The sequence below is a fragment of the Madurella fahalii genome (genome assembly GCF_045866475.1).
Source record: "Madurella fahalii IFM 68171 DNA, scaffold_1, whole genome shotgun sequence".
Classification (NCBI taxonomy): domain Eukaryota; kingdom Fungi; phylum Ascomycota; class Sordariomycetes; order Sordariales; genus Madurella; species Madurella fahalii.
Window position 1 is genome coordinate 2,416,890 of NW_027263971.1, and position 22,497 is coordinate 2,439,386.

Below are 22,497 nucleotides of genomic sequence, written 5' to 3' on the forward strand. Positions count from 1 at the left end.
AGCAGCTGTTGACAGCTGGTTGATCGGAATGCCAGAAACTTTCTGCTTCGATGAGACGAAGCTTCCATCTCTGGTAATTACTAGGAGTTGGTTACTTCGGACGATACTGTATTCAGTATGAAGCGGCGACAACCCCATAGTTATTTTTTTATGTCAGGTAAACACTTCTTGGTTGCTCTGTCTCGTCCGATATTCAGAACTAGCTAGCCACACTACCCTGTTGATTTTTGACGCCCGAACTTTTGTGCTGACTTACACACCAGAAACCACTAGCATTGGGCAAATACGAGAAATTCTTGCGCAATATGTATCAACTAACCTGCGCAGATGGGTACAAGTACCCTGGTGCTGACGTATATGTTCTGGACATCCTCCCTGTCACAACCGGTTTCGCAGCAACTGCCTCAGACCAAACTCTTAGTCTCTTTGATCCCACGAGATTGAACCAGGGGCCGGTCAAGAAGATCAGAACAGGCCATGGGAATCTCATAACCGCCAAAGTGTACAATGCAGCCGACGCCATTATCTGCACGACGGGGGAGAACGGCACCGTTTCAGTGTGGGACATGCGCTTAGATCCAACCAACGCTCAGGCAATGCAAATAGGGGGTACACCTTCCGCAAGGTCCGTCACGAACACAAGAACACGCTTCTAATCCGACACTCAGGAAACCTGCCTGGCTTAATATCCCTGGCATGTTCAAGCGAGACCAACGCAGTTGCCGCAGGCACAGAGCTGGCAAATCACCAGGCTTCCATCCTCATCTGGTTTGTCCCTCCTCTCCATCAAACCGACCACTACCGCCACTAATCAAACCACTCAGGGACCTTCGCTCCCCCTCATCCTGGCGGATTCAGTACAACGAAGTCCACTCAGACGACATCACCGAGGTCCGTTCCCCCTCCGTGTGTCTCCCCACCACCCCCTAACCCCGCCATTCAACTTAGCTATCCTACCATCCATCCGAACCCACCCTCCTTCTCTCAGGCTCAACCGACGGCCTTGTCTCGGTCTTGGACACGACCGTGACCGACGAGGACGATCTCATTCTGCAGACCTTCAACCACGGCTCGGTGCACCGCGCCGGCTTCCTCAACGTGACCGAGGTCTACGCGGCCTCGCACGACGAGAAGTTCGCGCTGTACGACATGGCCGAGCACGCGGCCAAGGGCTCAGCCACGCTCGACCTTGGCGACATACGCGAGGCGCTTGGGTGTCAATACCTTGCCGGGGTGACAACCAAGGTGGATGGGGCGGGAGCGGTGGTGGGGGTTGGGTCACAGGAGTAATTTTCTCCCACCTTTTTTTTTTTTTTTTTTTTTTTTTTTTTTTTCCTTTGCTAGTTTTACGCTGTTTGATTTTATGTGTAGAGCAAGGGTTGCTGACTGACTAAAAATAAAAATAGTCACGAAATGTTCCAGCTGATTCACTTGGCCAGGGGGGCGGCTGGTGGATGGGCCCTGGATAGGGAAACAGCCGTCGAGCTGCCCGGGGCGCACGGGTCGGAGCTGGTTAGAAGTTTCTGCTTCTTTGATGAGCAGCAGGTGGTGTTCACTGCTGGGGAGGATGGGTGTGTCAAGGCTTGGAGGCCTGGTAGCTGAGACTCGAATAACTAAGGGAAGCAGGAGCTGGGGTTTTAGGTAGCTTTAACAAAGGCTAAGCCTGCGTCAAGATACACTTGGCGGCTGGAAAGTGATATTGTTTGTGATCGGTCCTTTTTACTCGTCTCTGTACTATAGGCTAGACCTGGCAAATTGCGGCGCCGTTACCGATCTATGAAGGTTACAACCCCGGCATCAGAACTGCGACTCCCTTTTTGCGAGCAACGCCAATACCCTTTCCCCATCTAGTGAGGGCTATCAAATGCATTACGCCCATGGCAAGCCACTTACTGCAGGTTCTCAATCACCAGAGCCGAGGCACCGCCACCGCCGTTGCAAATACCCGCCACACCGATCTTGCCCTTCTTCTCGCGCAGCACAGAAGTCAGCGTCGTGACGATGCGCGCGCCCGAGGCACCCAGCGGGTGGCCGATGGCGACCGAGCCACCAAACACGTTGACTCTTTCGGGGTCAAGGTTCAGCAGCTTGATGTTCGCCAACGCCACCACCGAGAAAGCCTCGTTGATCTCGTAGTAATCGACGTCCTTCTCCGTCAGGCCAGCGTGCTTGATGGCCTTGGGGATGGCCAGCGCCGGGGCAGTGGTGAAGCGACGGGGTTCCCGCGCGGCATCACCCCAGCCGAGGATCTTGGCCAGCGGCTTAATGCCAAGCTCCTTGAGCTTGGCCTCCGAGACGAGCACCACAGCCGCGGCACCGTCGTTGATCGGAGCGGCGTTGGCAGCCGTGACAGTGCCACCGTTGGGCATAAAGGCGGGACGGACCGTCTTCAGCTTGTCGATATTGAGGTTCTTGACTTCCTCATCCCGGTCAACCTTGACCGGCGGCTTGCCCCGACCGCCGCTCACCTCGATCGGCGCTATCTCGGTAAAGACGCCGGCCTCGGTAGCGGCCTGAGCCCTCTGGTATGTCTTGATTGCATACTCATCCTGCATTTCGCGGGGCAAATCATGATCCTGGCTGCAGAGCTCGCCCTGCATGCCCATGTGCTCCCGCTTGCCGTAGGCGTCGAGGAGACCATCCTTCTGCACGCCATCAACTAGGGTGGCGTCGCCGTACTTGGCACCAGTGCGCAGGTTCGGAAGGTAGTGGGGCGTGTTCGACATGCTTTCGGTGCCACCGGCCACCACAATCGACGCATTGCCCGTCATGATGGTCTGGGCGCCGAGGATGATCGACTTCATGCCCGAGGCGCACACCTTGTTGACTGTTGTGCAGACGACAGCGTCCGAAAGGCCGGCGCCGATAGCACACTGGCGGGCAGGTGCCTGGCCGAGGCTGTTGGGAGGAGATTGTGTTAGAGCATCTTCACAGGAGAACTTGCTCGACACGATGACTTACTTGGCCGAGAGGACATTGCCAAAGAAGACCTCCTCGACATCCTCGGGCTTAATCTGGGGGACACGCTCAACAGCGGCTGTTGTGTTGTTACAGTTAGGAAGGAGTCCTTCTCCTCGGGTGACAACGGCCTAAAGCGTACCCTTAATAGCGTGAGACCCAAGTTGTGTCGCGCTGAGGCTGGAGAGGCTTCCGAGGAAGCTGCCCACGGGAGTTCTCGCAGCGGAGACGATGTACACGGGGGGAAGGCCAGCCATCTTGTCGGTTTCTGGTGCAAAAAAGGGAGGCCAATTTGTTGAGACGAACTGGTTGGGAGCTTGGGATTGTCGGTGTAGGCGGGGGAATTTCGTCCCAAGAACAATCAACTCGCTGCCCGATAAGATAATGTTTGCCACCCCTCCCCCTTTTCTTAGACTACGGTACTTACACGACCTAACCTTTAGTATGCCCGGCACTGTTCCGGGGGCAACCGCCGAGCCAGGATCGCCTGCAGGGCCTTCGTCCGATCGCGGCAGGCAGGGCGGCCCTATCAGTAATCAGGAAAAAGGGCACTGAACGCCTCGCTTGTGGCTAGTTCCACTACACATGTACTAGTAGTCGCCGAGACGCCCAGATGCCCAGACGCCCAGCCACAGACTCAACTCAGCAAGGCTGGTAATTTTTTGGGCGCCTTACATCACTGGCACGCGACGACGCGACTGAAGAGGGACATCCCGGATAGTCGGTCACGAATTCGAGTGCCAAGTACAGATCCCGCCAGCAAACATGGACGACGATTTATATGACGAGTTCGGAAACTTCATGTATGTGTTGCGCGCGAAGATTTCCTTTTTTCCGGAGCTTGCCTGAGCAATTCCGAACCTGCCCTCTCCGCAATTCCGTCGCATCACGTCCCTCGAAATCCCAATCGCATGCTAATAACTGCCCTCGCAGCGGAGAGGAAGCCGAAGCCTCCGAGGAGGAATCTGAACATGGCGTGGATGTGGGCAACTATGCCTACGACGACTATCCTGAGGCGGCGCCAGAGGCTCCCGTTGAGGAGCAGATGGACATCGATGGTATACAGCACCTGGTATGCAATGCGCCCAAGGACGACGACTGACGCCCGCTGCAGATGAAGGCCCTTCGAACGCTGTCGTCCTTCACGAAGACAAGCAGTATTACCCGACCGCTGCCCAAGTGTACGGCGAGGGCGTCGAGACGTTGGTGCAAGAGGAGGATGCGCAACCCTTGACACAGCCAATCATCGCCCCGGTTGAGCAGAAGAAGTTCAGCATTGAGGAGGCCGACCTTCCCCCCGTATTTTTCGACCGCAGCTTCATGACCGATCTCATGAACTTTCCAGAACAGATTCGCAACATCGCGCTGGCTGGCCATCTACACCACGGAAAGACGGCGTTTATGGACATGCTTGTTCTGGAGACGCATGCAATTACAGATAGGCTGGAGAAGCGGACGGGGAAGAAGCGCGACGAGCAGCTCAGATATACAGATGTCCACGTGCTTGAGCGGGACCGGGGACTGTCGGTCAAGGCCTCGCCCATGAGCCTGGTTCTCCCCGGCACAAAGGGGAAATCGCACCTCTTCAACATCATCGACACCCCCGGCCACGTCGACTTTGTTGACGAAGTCGCCGCAGCCTTCAGACTGGTGGACGGCGTGTGCCTTGTGGTCGACGTCGTTGAGGGTGTCCAGATCAACACAGAGCAGATCATCAAACACGCAGTCCTCGAAGATATCCCTCTTACTCTCATTGTAAACAAGATGGACCGGTTAATACTCGAGCTCAAGCTGCCACCCAACGACGCTTATTACAAGCTCAAGCACGTCATTGAAGAAGTCAACACAGTCATCGAGAACACGATTCCCGGCCGGGGGGAGGAGAGAAGAGTGAGTCCCGAAAAAGGCAATGTGCTCTTTGCTTGCACCTCGATGGGTTGGTGCTTCACGTTGAAGTCGTTTGCAAAGATGTACTCTGATAGCTTTGGCGGCGTCAACATTGACGAGTTCGCCCGGCGTCTATGGGGCGATATCTACTTCAACCCCCGAAAACGGAGCTTTACGAGGAAACCTGTCGAGGAAGGGGCCAAACGGTCGTTCATCAACTTTATTCTGGAACCGATATACAAGCTTTACTCGCACACGATCAGCCAGAATCCGGAGGACCTAAAGGAGACGCTAGAGAAGCTTGGGATTCGTCTCAAGCCGTCCCAGTACAAGGCAGATCCAAAGGTCCTCCTGAAGCTGGCCTGCGAGCAGTTTTTCGGTACGTACATCCATTGTCGACTTCGTGTCTGCCGACATTACTGACTCGAAGTGCAGGCCCATCAACCGGGTTTGTGGATATGGTCTGCCAACATATTCCCTCACCGGCCGAGGCTGCCGAGAAGAAGCTCACGCACTACTACACTGGTCCGCTCGACACTAAAGTTGCAGAGTCGATGAAGAGTTGTGACCAAAACGGTCCGCTAGTCATCTACGTCACCAAGCTGTTCAACACGGTGGACGCAAAGAGTTTCTACTCTTTTGGGCGTGTCATGAGCGGCATCGCGCGGCCAGGCACAGAAGTTCGGGTACTTGGTGAAGGCTATTCTATCGACGATGAAGAAGACATGGCGTCGGCTAGAATCTCAGACGTGTTTATTGCCGAGACTCGATACAATATTCCAACAGACGGTGTGCCCGCAGGCAACTGGGTCCTCCTCGGCGGTGTTGACAACTCGATCGTCAAGACGGGCACAATTGTCGACAAGCGGTTCGAGGATGACGAGGCCGCTTACATCTTCAAGCCGCTGGCCCACTTTACCGAGTCGGTTCTCAAGGTAGCAGTTGAGCCTATCAACCCGTCCGAGCTACCAAAGATGCTCGACGGTATCAGGAAAATCAACAAGAGCTACCCCTTGATTACCACCAAGGTGGAGGAGTCCGGCGAGCACATCATTCTCGGCACTGGCGAACTCTACATGGACTGCGTGCTGCACGACCTCCGCCGGCTATATGCCGATATGGAAGTCAGGGTTTCAGACCCAGTCGTGCGGTTTTGCGAGACGGTGCAGGACATGTCTGCCACAAAATGCTATGCGATCACGCCCAACAAGAAGAACACCATTACCATGGCGGCGGAACCCCTAGACGATGGCATCGCGAAAGACATTGAGTCCGGGGCGGTGAGGATACGTGAGCCCCCGCGCAAGATAGCCAAATTTTTCGAGGAGAAGTATGGTTGGGATCTGCTCGCAGCTAGGAGCATCTGGGCTTTCGGTCCGGACGAGATGGGCCCGAATATCCTGCAAGACGACACCCTACCAGGCGAGGTGAGTTTTCGGATCCCCACCTCCGCGTCGAAGATGGCCTAATCTCCGTCATCTGTGCCGCTCAGGCGACCGAATCAGCCCGTCTCATTCCATCGGATCGCTAACAGATCACTCTAGGTTGACAAGAAGCGGCTGAACACGGTAAAGGAGTCAATCCGCCAGGGATTTAGCTGGGCAACGCGAGAAGGCCCGCTGTGTGAAGAACGTAAGTTCCCAACTCCTTTCATCGTTGTGCGTCGGGCGGTGTGTAGCACATCCTGAACATGGGGCGAGATTGGACGGCTGCCAGTGCAAGTAAGATCGGTATGAGCGTGCTTCGGGCACCGAGTCCACCCTCATGTCGTTGTGTGGTGTGTGTAATGGAGAGCCAGGCGGCCGTCGAGAGGCCGTCGAGCAAGTGTATCCTCGTACAGCATCCGGGGGGGGGGGGGGGGGGGGGCGGGGGGACCACTCCCGAAGCCAGTCCACAGCCATCCACTCAAGCCAGCGACTTCACTCATGCTCGCAGCCCACGAACCCCATGATCCATCCCTGCTCATATGCCGTGTGGTATCACAGCTAACCGCTCACCCAATCCTCGCAGCGATACGAAACACAAAGTTCCGACTCATCGATGTCTCCCTCGCACAAGAGGCCATCTTCCGCGGAGGCGGGCAAATCATCCCCACGTCGCGGCGCGCCTGCTACAGCTCCTTCCTCATGGCCTCCCCCCGGCTCATGGAGCCCATGTACTCGGTGTCGATGACGGGGCCCCAGGACTCGGTCAGCATGGTCTACAACATCCTGGCGCGCCGGCGCGGCCACGTGCTGTCGGACGGGCCCATCGCGGGCACCCCGCTGTACCGCGTCAGCGGCCTCCTCCCCGTCATCGACTCGTTCGGGTTCGAGACGGACCTGCGCATCAACACGCCCGGCCAGGCCATGGTCAGCCTCGTGTTTGACCGCTGGAACATCGTCCCCGGCGACCCCCTCGACCGCGAGATGGTCACGCGGCCGCTGCAGATGGCCGCGCCGCAGGCCACGGCCAGGGACTTTGTGCTCAAGACTAGGCGGAGGAAGGGCCTGAGCGAGGATGTGACGGTGGCCAAGTTCTTGGAGCCCGAGTTTTATCAGAGTCTGGTGGAGAGTGGGACTTTAGGGGACGCGTGAGGCCGTTTTGGGGGCTTGGGGTCGCTAAAAAAGGAGAAATTGAGACGTGTGTATATGTGCGTATGTGTGTGTGTGGCGTTGGGGTGTTTAGGGGGCACCCTAAGGGTTGTTGTGTTACCTACCTAGATGTGAATATCAATTTTCGGGGTGTGGTTTTTTTTTCCCTGGGCCTGCTGCTGGGCTGGAAATCTGTGCGCATCGGATTCTACGGCTACGTGTAGTCGAAGTAGGTCATGAGGGATGCGCTCTCTCTCTCTCTCTCTCTCTCTCTCTCTCTCTTTGGAGCGTAGAGGATGCCCACTGTCCCAAGTTCCATTCGCAGGTAGGGATGATACTGTGTGCTCTTCCCATCCCACCTAGTACGTTTCGTGAGTGTCTGGACTCTGGACTCCGAGGTCATGGCTGTACGCAATCGGTTAGCCGGTTTGTTTTATTTCTCTGCTATGCGTGTATCGCTTTTCAGCGGCTTTGGAAGAGCAAAGGGGATAAAAAGGGGGGGAAGGGGGGGGGGGCGTGCTCAAGGCGATGTTGGATACGTACGTTAGATGACTTCGACGATGGTAAGGCATGCTACGTCTCCCAGCACCCCGCATGCAGGTGTGGTGTATCATAGCAGGTTGGCACAGTACATACCTGCTTTCCTTTCGTATATGGTGCTTACACGGCTCGTCACACACCTTCTCACCCCAGTGTGTTGTGTAGTACGCGAGACCAAAGGAGACCGGGTCTCCGCCACAGGACTTGTAGGTAGGTAACCTGGTATCATAGACGTCCTTGACCGATCATGGCACATATGATAATGATACACCCATCGTCTCCATTTGAAAGTCTGGTGTAGCGAGCTGGACTCGGCCGTGAGAATGAGGGAAGAGTAAGTAATTGTCCCAACCCCAGATAGGTAGGAGGACGACCCGGATGTTGTTGCATGGGGCACGGCGTGGTATGCGACGTTACTTGTTGTGGACACCTACCTGCCCAGGCTGATGGGCCTATAGGTTGGGCATGCTACGCTAAGGAGAAGAAAGGAAGGTGAGTAAGGTGTATATGCATTGGTCTGCAGCGATTGTTCTTGGGTTTGGTAGCTACTGATGGATATCGTCGAGTTCAGCCGGACTGGGTTATTGGACTGCAATTGTTCACTTGCGTGCGCTATCCGTCGTCAGGGAGGTCAAGCTAAGAAGAGTCTTTCGTGCAAGAGAATAAGCCTAGAACGATTGGAACCCACATCCGCTCTCCCCACTCATCCCTCAAATCCATCTACTTAGAACAATGCGATATGCACAGGCCGACCCCTTGGTTGTTATACATACTCTAGTCTGCATGCCCTAGCTAAGCGAAGTAAGCCCGTGGTGTTCTGGAAGGGAACTCGGAGTCGAACCCCTGCCCCGTGTTCCCGGCATCCCGTCTTTGTGTATCAAATGGGGACCCTAATCATGGCAGCACATTATTGGGCAACACTAGACATGCCGTGTAAGATATTGTACCCCCATTCGGAGACATTCACGTTGGCGTTGATCGGAAGTGATTGGAGCCGGACCCGAGGGCAACGTTAGTTACGAGTTGCACTGGTCAATCATCCCGGAGTCAGGGAACATCACGCGGCTGGTTGGCAACGGCGAACAACGCCTGCAGGATTTGAACATTGGACTCGCCGTCACTTCAAACACTCAACCATGTGGCAGCATCCTCTTGGGTGCGACCGCCCCGTGCTGCATAATATAGGCGGGCAACAGAGCGTAGTTGAGCGGATGCCGTTAGAGCATCTTTACAGTACTTTGCACATCAACATCGGGCACTCGCTGTGAGTCGAGACTGCCTACCTCAAACCAGGCATTAATTAGTTAATACCCAAACCAAGGGAACCATAACATCACCCCTGCCCTTATCAACAACGAGAAACAGTAAGTGTCTCACTTAAAATAGACTGGTTGTTCGATGCCTAGGCGGGACGGAACGATCGCCGGGGGAAGGGCGGGTGGATGGCGGGGGTCTAACCGCTATCACCGGGATGTGGGATGAGCAACGCCAAAGTATTATCGTCGAGCATGCTGTGTGGTTGCGTGAGATCGTGGGGTTAAGACGTGGTGATTAAGCGCTCGGTTGCAGGATGAGGATATCTACGCACGTACTGCGTGTGGAGACGTCAAAATCGCCGCAAAACGTGCAATTAGGACGTTTTGTCTTATCGGGAACTCCATGAAAAGTGTTGTAATGTGAACCCGTACGGGGATTCTCGGTCGATTGTGTTGCATGGGCTATGGTAGTGACAAGTGACTATTCTTGGCCAAACGACGAAGCCCGGCCCCAGTATGTGGGACCAAGACGAGCTGTACACTACACATAATGCCTTGTCAGTATGAATCAACCCTGGCCTGGTATGCAGGCAGGTTTCTGTCTGTGCCTCCCACGGGCGGGAGGAAAGGAGACCTGGGGAACCGTCCCGAGTGGGTGGGCGGACATCCCGGGGCAAACACAGTTCAGACCGAAGTTGTCCCACCAATCGCAGTTGAATCCCACCTTAATTACCGAGCTCCTCATGGCTGGCCAGGCTTTGGTCTTGTCTTGGGCAGCACAGCTCGCCACTTGATGACGAGTCTTCTCCAATCCTGGCCGTTGGAGAACATCCTTCACATTGGGGAACAGGCACTACGCAACGAAAGTCCCGTGTTTTGCTCGTGGAATCTGATGCTTTGCCTTCATGCCACGGCTACCTCACAAAGCCAAGCGAGCAGACGCCCCCGCGCTCCGGCTCGAGTGTAGCTCACGCACATGTCTCGAGCATCTTGTCCAACATGCGCTGGAGCGTGTCGTTCTCCAGAGCAGCAGCCACTCTCTCCTTGTCGCCTAGCTGCTTGGTGACCTGGTCATCTTGAGCGTGGGTGCCGGCCTTCATCCTAACGTCCACGCGGTAGTTAGGGGGTAATGTCTGCTCAAGTCTACACCGCACTGCAAGACCGATGATGGTTGCTAGCGAGCAGTGGTTGATGGTAGGGGTGAGGTCAACCCGGACGGTGACAAGGGAGTCCGGACCCGACAGCTCGGCTGGCGAGGGACTTAGGTGGATGTCTGGCAATCTCACCACGGATAGCTGACCTAGCGTATGAGGATGCTCTGGGTCAGATATTGTGGAGATGAGGTCTGTGAAACGTCAGTTGTGTGCTCACAAACCTATGGTGTGGGCTTTGAATAGGGTAACAGAGGCGACCACGGCCACGAAACGAGAAACCAGAGCACGGCAAGACACCTCCAGCCCTCCCGGGGGGGGGGAGGGGGGGTACGTTTACCCCGTAGTTGCCATGAAGCATGATGCTTACCGTAGATGTCTTGTGCATCCATGGGTTCCTCCACAATGTCGGCCTCGTCGACATCCTCGTCGGATGACGGGCTAGAGCCATAAGGCCAAGGGCGCTTGGGGTAGACGATGCTGTCGCATTGAGAATCAGGCCCGTGCCTCGCCGCGGGGCCCTTCCGCCTCCTGCTGGGGAGCTGCGAGACGCTGAGGATTGTGGGGTTGGCGTTTTCGAGGTCCGAGTTCTCCATCTTGGCAAAGGGATTTGCGGCTTGGGTTTGAGGCGTTGCGCAATAATTCCTGGGTGGGGGATTTTCGTGTGTAGAACGTGGATGGAATACAAGTTGGAATGAAGGATTTGGTGACGGTTGCCACTTGGTGCTGAGTGATCAGTCGACGTTTGACTTGGTTTCTCGACCGACGACTGTTGTTGGAGGGGCGGGAGGCAGCAAGAGTGGGTCCCTGCGGGCTGGTCACCGCAGCTCCCTTGCAGCCCCGCCGAAATGGAACTTTGCGGTCGGGCGACTCGACCGCAGTTGTTTACCCGCCCCTGTCTCGACCGTGCACTCGCTCGACCGGACTGAACTCCGGCAGTTTCCCCCCTCCCCTCCTAACACTACTGTACACTTACTACAGGTAACTTTTCTCTCTCCTGCGAACGTAGATGCAATCTTTCCCCTCTCGAGATACATATGTGCGTCCCGTCTCTTGCATGCAAATGCATGCAGACACTCAATTTCTCTACACTCTTGCATATCTGCTGCATGACGTTTCCCGTTCCGGGGGTACTGAGGTATTATATCTACGCTAATGCGGCTTCGGTCATATCCTCAGACCACGACGTCAATCTCATCATAGCCGTTGTAATCGCGAAATCGCAAAATCATGCATCTGAGACATGGGGTCTGCGAGGAGATCCGAATACGCGTGGGGCTTCTGCGATCCCTGCGTGGAAGCCACAGGAGGAGCACCAGCAGCGCGAGTTGCTTGGCACCCGGCTCCGGTCCATGGCCTCGTGCCCTCCCCACGTCCCAAGGGCGGCAATGACGCAGCGGCTCTCGGACTTGTTTCTACAACGGGCCTGGGAAGTGCGATGAAGCAGCAGAAGAAGGGAATCCAGATCCGTGATCTCCAACCTTAAATTCATCGCATCGTGGAATCAGCCTTGTGCCTGCATCTGCCGGCACCGCATGGCTGGTTTTGTCTGATGGGCCTGCCGACCGCCGACCTCCGCCTGCTTGCTTTTTTGGGCATGTCTTGCATGACCTCCCGGAGATCGCCGCCCTCAACCCTCATCTCGGCCGAGTGGAAACCTGGCTTCTGGAAAACACTAGCAGATGTGATCGGTGTGATCGGTGTCGGTGCGTATTTTGGGAAAAACATCGGCAACCCATGGATAACCCCGGGCCGTTAACCCTGACCGGCCGCGCTGCGGCTTTTCTCGGGGGCCCCTGGCTCGGTCACCGCCCTTCAGGCAGTCGAATTTCTCGCCTTGTCGTTTCCCTCAACACCGCAAGCTGAAAGAGGGAGGTAATTGGCTCGCCGCCCATGAAAAATGGTCTGCGGTAAATGCACGAATACCAAGCACCTTCCGTTCCTCGGCATCATTTGATTCGATGAGGACTCGACCCCACTCTTCTACTTGGTTTTCTCGCGGGATATGGAGCATGTGATTGACATGGATCGGCAGGTCCATGGCGTGGCACTGGCGATTCCTCTGACAGTTGGTCCGCCATTCCAAGCGACAGGGCGTCAGGTCTCGTTTGTGAGGCCTCGGTGTCGCATGCTGGACGGCTCCTCATCAGCCCAAGGATCCAAGGGAGGTGGTAACTCGTCCGGCAGGCTGCGGGCGCAGCACGGAATGGCTCGGCACCTTGCCCTCGGCTGCGGTATCGATCTGCACAGGCAAGCCGAGCTTCTTGTCCAAGATCAACGACGAGCGATCAAATGACAGGTGCTCAACCGGGGTTCACCGCACGAACTGCGGGTAAGGGGTTGCATTGGGGAGACTGCATGGCTGCATCCCGGGGAAATCGCGGACCAAATCCCTTCTGCAACCTAGGAGCTAGCCAGGGTCAAAAGGTCGTGAGTGGATTCCCACGAGTGGACTTGGAGGGCCTGCTGTTCAGTCTTTCGCGCCGCGCTATGTCGAGGCCCCTCTTTGTATCCTGCCAGAAAGGCTTCAAGGAGGCAGTTTCATAAGTACACTACCGGCCATTGCCCATCGGCCCGGCGCGATGGCGCGGCGTTTGAGAAGCTGCTCGTGATGTGTTTCATATTAAGGGTGGTGCGTCAGGACACACAACAATAGCCAGGCCAAAGCATTGAGGGGGGAGACTGTCTGCAGATGCGGGATAGTCATCCCCGCCTTCAATTACAGGAAACTCGGGTGCTTTTATCGTTGGTGTGCGAGAACACACACTTCCTGCATCTCTCATTTGCCGGGGTTGGGTGTTCCGTTGTTCGATTCCACGTTAGCGGTGTCCTTGTGTGGACAGCGCCCAGGCACCGGGCGTGCAAGCCTCCAGTCACACAGGGTTGGCGACTCGGTAAAGCTCCGCTCATGTTAAGTATAGCTAGTGTAAGTGTAGGATAACAGTCAGAAGGGCGGTTAGCCTTCTAGAAAATACCCCATCGGGTGGGCGAGGTGTCGTTACCCGGGCCTGCCCATTTCCCGCGAAGCAAGCGGCACGGTAAAAGCTCCCCACGTTCCCGGGCCATGCTGTGATGTGATATGCAAGCAACCACGGGCAGCGGCCTTTCCGATTCTCCCAACGTGATAGGCGCTAGGCAGAGTGACAGACGGCACGTTGGTATGTACTGTACGTACTGTACCAGCCACTTTACGCACGTACATACAGCGTACGATAGTGGTGGGGCTGCACGCGCTAGGTACTGCGTACTATGGTACTGTATATAGGCCGCCAAGACAAAGTGAGGGTGTGTGAAATCCGGATTCCGGTCTCTGCTGCTATCCGTAGACACCCAGGCCATTGGGATCTGCGTGCGTGGATCGGGGTACAAGGTAAAAGAAGGATGAGAAACATACACCACAGATAAGCGATAACGGTTGGCTGTATTACTTTGGAAAGAAACCATGTGGCTCCAGGCATGTCAGAAGCCGGGGCGCAAACATCGCCAGGGAAAATGTTGCAGAGCGGTTAGGTAGCTCGTGGACAGCAGGGGGCCCGTTCAAAAGGTTCAGGGGAGGCTCTCTGATTCCACGCCCCTTCACCCCTCCCTCCGTCATGCTTGCCGTCTGCTTGTGCCCCTGTCTAGCACACGCAGCAGCCCCCCCCAATTACGCATCGCCTCGATCCGCTTCCGAGCAATGGAAGAGCTCCCCACCATCCACCACCGCTGGAAATGAACCGCATCTTGGATATCGATGCTTGATCGCACCCGACCTTCTGCCGCGGCGCATCTCCAAGCCATACCCTGGATAACTTCTCTTGATGCAAACTCGGACAACAGGCAGTACATCTGTCTAGAACTATCATTTCGACCATCACCACGCGTAAATACTCGCGCGATACCTCATCTACCGAGAGGGAGCGGGTAGGGACATCGGTTGTTCCGGAGGATTGGCCCTTCGGTAGGCCGGCCAGAGTCTCGATCTAAGCTCTGGGGAAGGTACTTGGCGCGTCTACCTGCAGTGCCTCGGGCTCTCTCCAGCCCCTTCGGCGAAATCCTAGCGACTCGCACACTACGAGTTCCCCATCAAGTGCTGTCAGATTCGTGCAGGTCCTGGCTGATCCTGATCAAGGCAGGCGCCGGGTCTTTTGGAACAGGGTTACCCCTTCGATTCATAAGCTAGCACCTGGACCACCCTAATTAGCTCGCCCTCGCGGACCAGGGCGATCCAACCTGTTCGCGAGTTGGCTAAAACCCGCTCTACGTCCGCACTATCCCGCCGACTGGTCCTCTTGTTGCGCTGCTTGCCGCATTGCTGCTCGTTCGACCGAGCGTCTCTCTCGCTGCGCGCCGACGACGGAGCCACCGGAACGCCAATCGGGCCCCGAAAGAGACAGCGACGTCCGCTCTCGATCGAATGCGACCGATGACCTGAATTACGGATGTGGAGTCGCCAGTTCTCATCCGTTATCAGCGCGCCGCCGTGAGCGTCCGTGCAAGATCCCAACTCTCAATATGTCCAACGATCCAACTGCACGCCGTCTGCTCCCGCAGAACTCCCAGATGGGCACCTTCTCCTTTGCGCCCCCGGCCTACCAACAACAGCCCCGGGAGACCCAGAAAAGTGCGCTTGGCCGTTGAACCTGTCGTCTCTCCGTCCGAGTTCTAACCTGCTTTATATAGATTATGTGTTTGTTGACGAACACAACCGCCACAAGCGGTTGAAGGGTAAGGGCTCACTCCCGCCCTCTTCTCCCTTGCCCCCCTGTGATGGCCCTTTGCCCCGAGGCTGACGCCCACACATAGTAATGAGAGCATGCGAGGGGTGCCGTAGGAGAAAAATCAAATGCGATGCGGCAACAACAAACACCTGGCCGTGTTCTGCATGCATCCGTCTGAAGCTGCACTGTGTCCGTCCGAACGGTTTTGACAACTCTGCCGACTCTCAAGTGTACGAGCCACCGCGGGCGCAGTTCGAGGCGTCTCATGTTCCCGATAGCTTCAGACAGCAATTACCCCTCCAGGAACCGCAGCTTCTTGCCCATGCGCCTAAACCGGGTGCCATCTACGCTCCACAGACATCGTACCAGGACACATCAGGGCTCTACCATGCGGTGCATTATACGGATCCCCAGCCCGTGCCACACGATCTCCCGTATGCCGCGGTCCATCATCCCGTGGGCGTTGTCGACCAGCAATACACGGCGCAAACCGCATTCCCGACCCCCCCGCTACAGCACGCTCCCCAACCCGGTTCTCCAGCCGAGACGTACACCTCATCCGACTATGCCCAGCAAGATCTTGCGGATCTACTAGGTTCATTGAACGTTAACGAGGCCGGAACAGGTACGGGAACGCTGTCTTGCCACGCTTCCAAAGCTCATCTCTAACCCCGATCCTGCAGCACCCTATTTGAACAGTAAAATGCAGTCCACGAGGGAGGAAGAGCCCGCTACCGAGGACACAGACGAGTACAAGAGCCTGCTCCCCCCCTTAACGGCCGGGCCAGGCTCGAAAATCCGTATCCCTCCAGAGCTTATGCCCGACGACGATACCGTCCTTCATTACCTCGATCTCTATTTTGTCAACGCCCACCCGTACGTGCCTGTTCTGGATAAGGGCCACTTCTATCAGCAATGGCACGACAATAGGGAGTCAATTTCTCCCCTGCTGCTCGAGGCCATCTTCGCCATCGCTGGCCGTTTAGCGGATGAGCCGGCGCAGGGCCAACAATGGCTGGCACTTGCAACGCGTATGACCGGGCCGCTCACCATTACCCATGGAGCTCTGAGTTGACTGACTTCTTCAGGACATGCCGACTCGTTTATGGACGTACCCAGGCTGAGCACACTGCAGGCGCTGATGATCATCTTGAAAGCGAAAGAATCGGCGCCGAAGAAGGGTTATTACTACCGGTCATGGATGAGCATCGTACAGTGCGTTCAGATGGCCAAGGATTTGGGGCTTGATGAGCACCTTGCGGACCACCAGGCCGGCCGGCCATGCGGCGGAACTCCGTCGGAATGCGCACTAAAGACCAGGATCTGGCAGACCTTATTCGTGGTCGAGCTGATGATCGGATCCCCCCAAGGTATCACAGACACGGCCGGCTCAGAAATCCCCCAATAAAAAGACAGCCAACTAACAGCCTGGTAGGCCGGACCGACTTTCAGGTTGACGAAGATTCGGTGGATTTCAACGTGCCGCGGCCGATACCGAATGCGGATGAATCCGAGTATCACGTCTCGCGCAACTTCACGTATCTGGCTCGGATCGTTCGCAGCGTCGGCCGAATGGCGAGAGCCTATGGGCGCCTCAAAAAGAGCAAGGAGTGGGGAATTGATCCCGAGTTTGTCCAGCTCAGTCCCGCCTTGGATAGTTGGTTAACCGAACTTCCCGCCGACTTGTCGGTCAGCTATCCAACCGACGGGTCACCACCATGGCTCCCTTCAGCTTTTATTGGCAACCTCCACTCATATTACTACCTCTCCATCATTCTATTCAACAGGCCTCAGTTGGCGTTTCTGTCGCCATCGGCACCCGGAGGCCAATGGAAGCATCATATGCTGCTATCGTACAACGCGGCCAAGATGCTCTGCAGGCTACAGGAGGCGGTGATGGGCTCATTTGGGCTGAACGGCCTGCAGTGCATGCAGCGAGGGATCAACTTTACCATCTACGCGGTGCTTGGTTGCATCGTACTGCACCTTGTACGCTGTTCCGACAAAGTCTGTTGTCCGATGTTGAGTTGCTCACCGTTTTCTAGGTTGCGATAACATCGCCGGACCCGGACCTAAACTCTGAGGCGAGGGAGTTCTTCACGCGCCACATGAGGATACTGGAGAGGTGCATGAGTGCGTGGCCCATGCCCGACATGCAGAAGCAGATAGATTCCGTCCGTGAGGCCTTCTCCGCGGACACTAGGAAACCGTTCGTCCTGAAAGCGAGTTTTCCCTACGGCAGCCCGCACTCGGCGTCGCACCCAAGCCCCCCCGGCCGACACCTGGAGACACAGATGCCGCACTCGCAAGTTAGTTACACCAACCACCCCCTCACACCCATCTCGGCCGGCCCGCTGGATACCAAGAGTGAGTCACCCATCGGACAGTCGCTAACCATGGTCTCTTCGGGTCCTGGTTCTCAGGCGCCAGGTGTAACACAGACGTTGCCCCTGGCTGAGGCGCCCACTTGGAATCCGTCGCGGATTTTTGAGTAAGTGGTCTTGGGAGAGAATGGGTGAGGGAACGAGACTGACAGCCGTATAGTCAGTGGAACACGTCGTTTGGTGCATCTCCGATACAGTCGTCGCCGGCCTCGGCGACGGCTCAACCGAGCTCCCTAGCAGTTGGCTCTTCCGGACCCGCGGAGACGCCGAGTCTCCAGGACCTCCAGGCCGTGCAGGCGCAACTCCGGACCGGACCTCAGCCGATGGCTACACCACAATACTCGGCCGCACCGGTGCAGCCGTTTGTTACTCCTGCCATGTGGCAGGAATCGGTGGCCAGCGTCTACGAGGGCGGACTCAAACGTGCGTGGGACTATGATGCGCACATGCCCATGAAGCGCCACTGAAACTGCGCGCCGGATTTGGGGATCTGTGGGCCGCTGTTCTATGGGATACTCGTTTCGCCTTTTTCTCCTTTGGCTCGTGCAGGGGTTCGCTTGCGTCGGTATTTGTGATGTTAAGGGTTTTGCATTGGGCATCCTCCCGTGACAGGCTCATTGGGAGATGGATCGGTCACGATATAAAACGGGGCAAAACGAAACATTGGGGGTGGTGTCCAAAACAAAGGCGCACCAACTGGGCGGGAATTTGGTTGATATGGATATCCAGGGCGGCGTTTCGGTTCCTACGGCGAAAACAAAACAAAACAAAGGGGAGTTATACCCTTTGATGACGAGGTCTAGTTCTAGGGGCCGGCGCGCTTCGGCACAGTCCTATTGTATTATTAGCGACGACAGATGGCGCTTTGGGGAGGAGAGGAAGGGCGCGCGCGAATGTATGCACGACAGACAGAACTTTGTTTGGTGACGGCAAGGTCCCGTAGTCTCTGGCTAATGGTGGGCTTCTGAGATGAGGTTTGGATGCTGGCCAACATATGCATCGGGTTCCGATTCGCGGTATATATTTGTCGTTGCTAGTGCAAGCCATGTTACCGGCAATCAAGATGATCTTGACCGATATCATTTGGACCAAAGCCAGGCCCGAACCAGTGAGAGAATCGTCCGCTGCCCACGTGCTCTTGGCAGACTGATGCATCAAGAGCTTGGCGCAGGGGCCGCTGCGGGACCTCTCGACTTTAGCTTTTGGCTTGGGAAATGAATCACTCGGCGAGCTCGATTTGGACGTTGGGTTCTTCGAGGTTGATGCCGTCTATGATAAATTGACAGCGGGAAGGTCGAGCAGCTTGAGTTAGCTTATTTCGACCTCACTCATCGCTCATCGAGCAAACCGCCCCCAACACCACCTAGCCATCAAGCGGAGCAGTCGCAAACATGGGTGCCAAGAACCACTGGTCGCCCAGAAACTGGGGACGCGACTTGGACTACAATTGGGATCTCGGCCCAAGGTTTTGGAACACGGTCAAGGAGAATTGGTATCTGGGGTTCACATCGTTCGGGGGCCCGCCTGTGCACTTCAAAATTGTACGTTCATCGGCACTCTTCTCGTTCCAAGGGAACGGAAGCCTTTCTGAGCCGCATGTTTGGCTAACAGCCCTCGACCAGTTCCACGACAAGTTCGTGACCAAGCTGCAATGGATCGAAGAGCAGGTGGTGAGTTCGATGATGGCTCTTGACGGCTAGGGACTCAAGCGGGAAGTACATGGCTAACGCGACCACCCATCTGCCAGTACCAGGAACTCTTCAGCGTCTGCCAGGCCTTCTCCGGCCCCGGCAGCACAAAGATGCATTACTGCATCAACCTAATCCATGATGGCTTCTTGCCGGCGGTGCTGGGATTTCTTCTCTGGAGGTGAGTTTCGTCTCTACCTAGTCTCAACAGCACCCAATTTAATGGAGATAGTCTTCCCGGTGCCCTGGGAATGTTCGGCCTAGCCATCGGTATCTCCAACGTCGGCGAGACACTCCCACGCGTCGTGTACGCGTTGCTCTCGGGGCTGAATGCCGCTACTGTCGGAATCATTGCCCTCGCCGGCGTACAGCTGGCGCAAAAGGCCATCACGGACAAGCTCACCCGGCTGTTGGTTTTTCTGGGTGCCGCCGCGGGCTTGCTGTACAATGCTCTGTGGTATTTCCCGGTGTTGATGCTGATTGCCGGGATCATCGCCGTGATCCATGATTTCCGCTGGCTGCATGGGCCCGTCAAGGCAGTGGCGGGCTTGCCGCGTCGGCTTATGGGCAGGCAGAAGAAGGACCGAGAAACAGAGGCGGAAAGGGGCCAAGGACAAGAGCTGGAGGAGATCACCGGCCAGCAGCAACCTGCACCAGTAGCACCCGAGCCCGTCATCACCCGCCCAGCCGCCGCCGCCGCCGCGTCCTCCATCAAATCCGCCCACTCTACCTCCTCCAACGCCCGCAACCGCCTCCCCATCACCACCGCTGACCTTCCCCCTCCCTCCCACCATCCATCCCCGCCCGCAACGCCGACCGCCTCGTCCCCCACCGCCGCCACAGCTACCGCCGAACCGCGAACCATCCCGGCCACCCACCGGCTCCCGCTATCCTGGAAATCCGGCCTGGCCCTCATCGTCCTCTTCCTCGCCTCCTTCATCGTGGTCCTCGTCCTCCGCGGGGTCCTCCCGCACCCGCCCCTCCCCTACCGCCTCTTCGCCAACCTCTACCTGGCGGGCACCATCATCTTCGGCGGCGGGCCCGTCGTGATCCCGCTGCTGCGCGAGTACATCGTCTCGGAAGGCTGGGTCTCCCCGCGCGACTTCCTCATCGGCCTGGCCATCATCCAGAGCTTCCCCGGCCCCAACTTCAACTTTGCCGTCTTCCTCGGCGCCCTCACCGCCGTCGGCGGCGGCTACAGCCCGGCCGTCGGCGCCCTGCTGGGCTACCTGGGCATCTTCCTGCCCGGCCTGGTGACGGTGCACGGGACCATGGGCCTCTGGGCGGCGCTGCGGAGCAAGAGGTGGGTCAAGAGCGCGCTGAGGGGCGTGAACGCCGCCGCGGTGGGGTTGATCTATACCGCCGTGTACAGGCTGTGGCAGATCGGGTGGATCGACGAGGGGTTTGAGAGGGGGACGAGCCTGGCCGAGGATCCGTGGTGGGTGGTGGTGACGGCGACGAGCTACGTGGGTGGGTGCTGGTTTGGGGTGAGCCCGCCGTTGGCGTGCGTTCTGGGGGCCGTGTTGGGGTTGGTGAGGTACGCGGTCGTGGTGGAGGGTCAGGGGTTGTGATATGAGGGGAAAAAAAAAAAAAAAAAAAAAAAAAATTATAGTATTACGGTCTTTTAAGGAGTCGGAGAGATTAATCATGTCTGTTCAGGTAACAAGGTCTTAGTTTGATGCCGCTGTACTATCCGTTTTGCATTTCTTATGCTACAAATACACATGAAATACAGCACCTCCTTACTAGACAACATTGCGTATTCTCTGCTCACTGCTTCCCCGTCCCCATAACCTTTCCCCCAACACCGGTACCGGCACCCCCGACCCTCTTCTTAATCCCCTCCGCCACCTCGTTCCACACCCAGCCCGTCTTGATCCGCCCCTCGTTCCCTTCCTGCACGTTGAACTGGCCCACGGCCCTGAACCGCCACCACTGGCGCTGGGCGTTTGCGAGCTTGGTGTCGCGCACAAAGTTGACCATGCCGAGCCGGCGCTTCGCCGGGCGCAGGTCCGACAGCGTCATGGAGCTCACGCGCGGCTTGCCGATCAGGCTGATGGTGGTCACGTCGAGGCGCGTGTTGGGCGGCGCCGAGCGCGCAAAGCGCTCTAGGATGGCGCGGGACCACCGCGCGTACGGCGGCAGGTGCATGTGCACGGCCGCGACGAAGGGCGAGGTGGCCCATGCGACGTAGGCGGCGGGGATGAGGCCGCAGAGGGCGACTATAGAGAGAGGGGGGGGGGGGAATCAGAATGAGAAAAGGGGGGGAGGGTTGGTTGGGGGAATCCTGGTGACATACCGCCTGTGGTTTTCAGAACCGGCTCGCCGGCTGCAATGTATGCTGGCGTCATGATCAAGTCAAAGAAGCCGAATACGAAGAGGGTGGTGAGTTTCAGGCAGGCGAGGAAGGTGATTTCTGTGGGAGGGACATGCCACGTTAGCATCGGTTGGTGCTGCTTTATGCTGTGAACCACGATGAGGGAGTTCCACTCACTTCCTGTGCCGGCGTGGTAAATGATCAAGCGCTCGGGGTAAGCTGTGCTCATTCACGACCAGCTGCCATTAGCTTCTGTGTTTCCCCATGCAGTCATGCCGTAAACTTCCTCACCAGCCTTCCCACCAGTAGGCGATGTGCCTTGGTCGCCCTCTTTTATTTCCTTAGCAGTCGCCTCCAAGCTTTCCTCGCCTTCACCTGCTGGCCTTGGCCTTGACGACGAGGTCGGTGAAAACGACGTGTTCGCCACCAGACGGCGAGAAGACGGCCCTTTCGTGCTGGCCCATCGAGGACGACATGAGGCGCAAATGCGCAATGATGTGTGTGTCGAATGCAGGGCTGAGCTGAAGCTTCTCGGGGTTTGCGTTCGTGTCGATACAAGTCGCAATGCGCTCAATTCACTGCGTGCCAATGCACTGGAGCTGTGGCATCGTCGAAGGAAGCCGAGCAGCTTTAATTGATTGTTCATGATGAGGCGTGTGGATGTATCATCTCATGGCCTAGTTGTGAATGATTTGCCGCTGTTTGTGGTGGCCGACGTCTGGTTGTGCCAAGGCCCATCGCTAACTGAGTTACTGCCATGAGTTGGCTCGAGCTTCCTGTTTGCTGCTAACATTTATGGGAGGGATGTCTAATTTTTAACCGTCACACCTATGGCACGGTTCTACCCTCAGTTTGTACGAGAAAGCATTGCGTTGCTATATTACCATCGCTGAGAGACTAAACTGTATGCACGCAAGGCCAGGACAAGGTGCCATAGAAAACGCCCTGTGATGGCCGTTCCTGTCATGGACGTGTTGACTGGTCAGACATGGCGACAACACCATGACCCCGAACCGCCCTCCTGGAAGCAGCCTTCCATATCC

At 56.7% G+C, this 22,497-nt stretch overlaps 7 protein-coding genes across 7 annotated transcripts; 4 read left to right on the top strand and 3 right to left on the bottom strand.

The window, feature by feature from the left end:
- Positions 1–305: 305 nt before the first annotated feature.
- Positions 306–1,602, top strand: MFIFM68171_00747 (WD40-repeat-containing domain protein; the record flags this gene model as incomplete). The annotated part of the gene is made up of 5 exons (XM_071056169.1): positions 306–609; positions 669–768; positions 825–891; positions 949–1,286; positions 1,407–1,602. 5 exons carry the CDS (start codon positions 306–308, stop codon positions 1,600–1,602), a joined length of 1,005 nt encoding a protein of 334 aa, XP_070912270.1.
- A 287-nt stretch (positions 1,603–1,889) lies between these two features.
- ERG10 (erg10, acetyl-CoA C-acetyltransferase) lies at positions 1,890–3,215 on the bottom strand (the record flags this gene model as incomplete). Its single annotated transcript, XM_071056170.1, has 3 exons — positions 1,890–2,898; positions 2,962–3,037; positions 3,101–3,215. 3 exons carry the CDS (start codon positions 3,213–3,215, stop codon positions 1,890–1,892), a joined length of 1,200 nt encoding a protein of 399 aa, XP_070912271.1.
- A 508-nt stretch (positions 3,216–3,723) lies between these two features.
- On the top strand, positions 3,724–7,421 carry MFIFM68171_00749 (116 kDa U5 small nuclear ribonucleoprotein component; the record flags this gene model as incomplete). The annotated part of the gene is made up of 6 exons (XM_071056171.1): positions 3,724–3,761; positions 3,892–4,016; positions 4,073–5,224; positions 5,281–6,272; positions 6,390–6,477; positions 6,856–7,421. 6 exons carry the CDS (start codon positions 3,724–3,726, stop codon positions 7,419–7,421), a joined length of 2,961 nt encoding a protein of 986 aa, XP_070912272.1.
- Positions 7,422–10,182: 2,761 nt separating this feature from the next.
- MFIFM68171_00750 (Cytoplasmic protein required for cell) lies at positions 10,183–10,961 on the bottom strand (the record flags this gene model as incomplete). The annotated part of the gene is made up of 2 exons (XM_071056172.1): positions 10,183–10,559; positions 10,736–10,961. The coding sequence occupies 2 exons, from the start codon at positions 10,959–10,961 to the stop codon at positions 10,183–10,185; spliced, it is 603 nt and encodes a 200-aa protein (XP_070912273.1).
- Positions 10,962–14,859: 3,898 nt separating this feature from the next.
- MFIFM68171_00751 (Lipase regulator 1) lies at positions 14,860–17,916 on the top strand (the record flags this gene model as incomplete). Its single annotated transcript, XM_071056173.1, has 8 exons — positions 14,860–14,968; positions 15,028–15,072; positions 15,151–15,690; positions 15,749–16,096; positions 16,154–16,435; positions 16,501–17,054; positions 17,111–17,556; positions 17,610–17,916. 8 exons carry the CDS (start codon positions 14,860–14,862, stop codon positions 17,914–17,916), a joined length of 2,631 nt encoding a protein of 876 aa, XP_070912274.1.
- Positions 17,917–18,840: 924 nt separating this feature from the next.
- MFIFM68171_00752 (Transporter YwrB) lies at positions 18,841–20,708 on the top strand (the record flags this gene model as incomplete). Its single annotated transcript, XM_071056174.1, has 4 exons — positions 18,841–18,990; positions 19,072–19,119; positions 19,197–19,318; positions 19,370–20,708. 4 exons carry the CDS (start codon positions 18,841–18,843, stop codon positions 20,706–20,708), a joined length of 1,659 nt encoding a protein of 552 aa, XP_070912275.1.
- A 199-nt stretch (positions 20,709–20,907) lies between these two features.
- On the bottom strand, positions 20,908–21,683 carry SIN3_1 (Transcriptional regulatory protein sin3; the record flags this gene model as incomplete). The annotated part of the gene is made up of 3 exons (XM_071056175.1): positions 20,908–21,359; positions 21,437–21,553; positions 21,632–21,683. 3 exons carry the CDS (start codon positions 21,681–21,683, stop codon positions 20,908–20,910), a joined length of 621 nt encoding a protein of 206 aa, XP_070912276.1.
- Between the last annotated feature and the right edge of the window lie 814 nt (positions 21,684–22,497).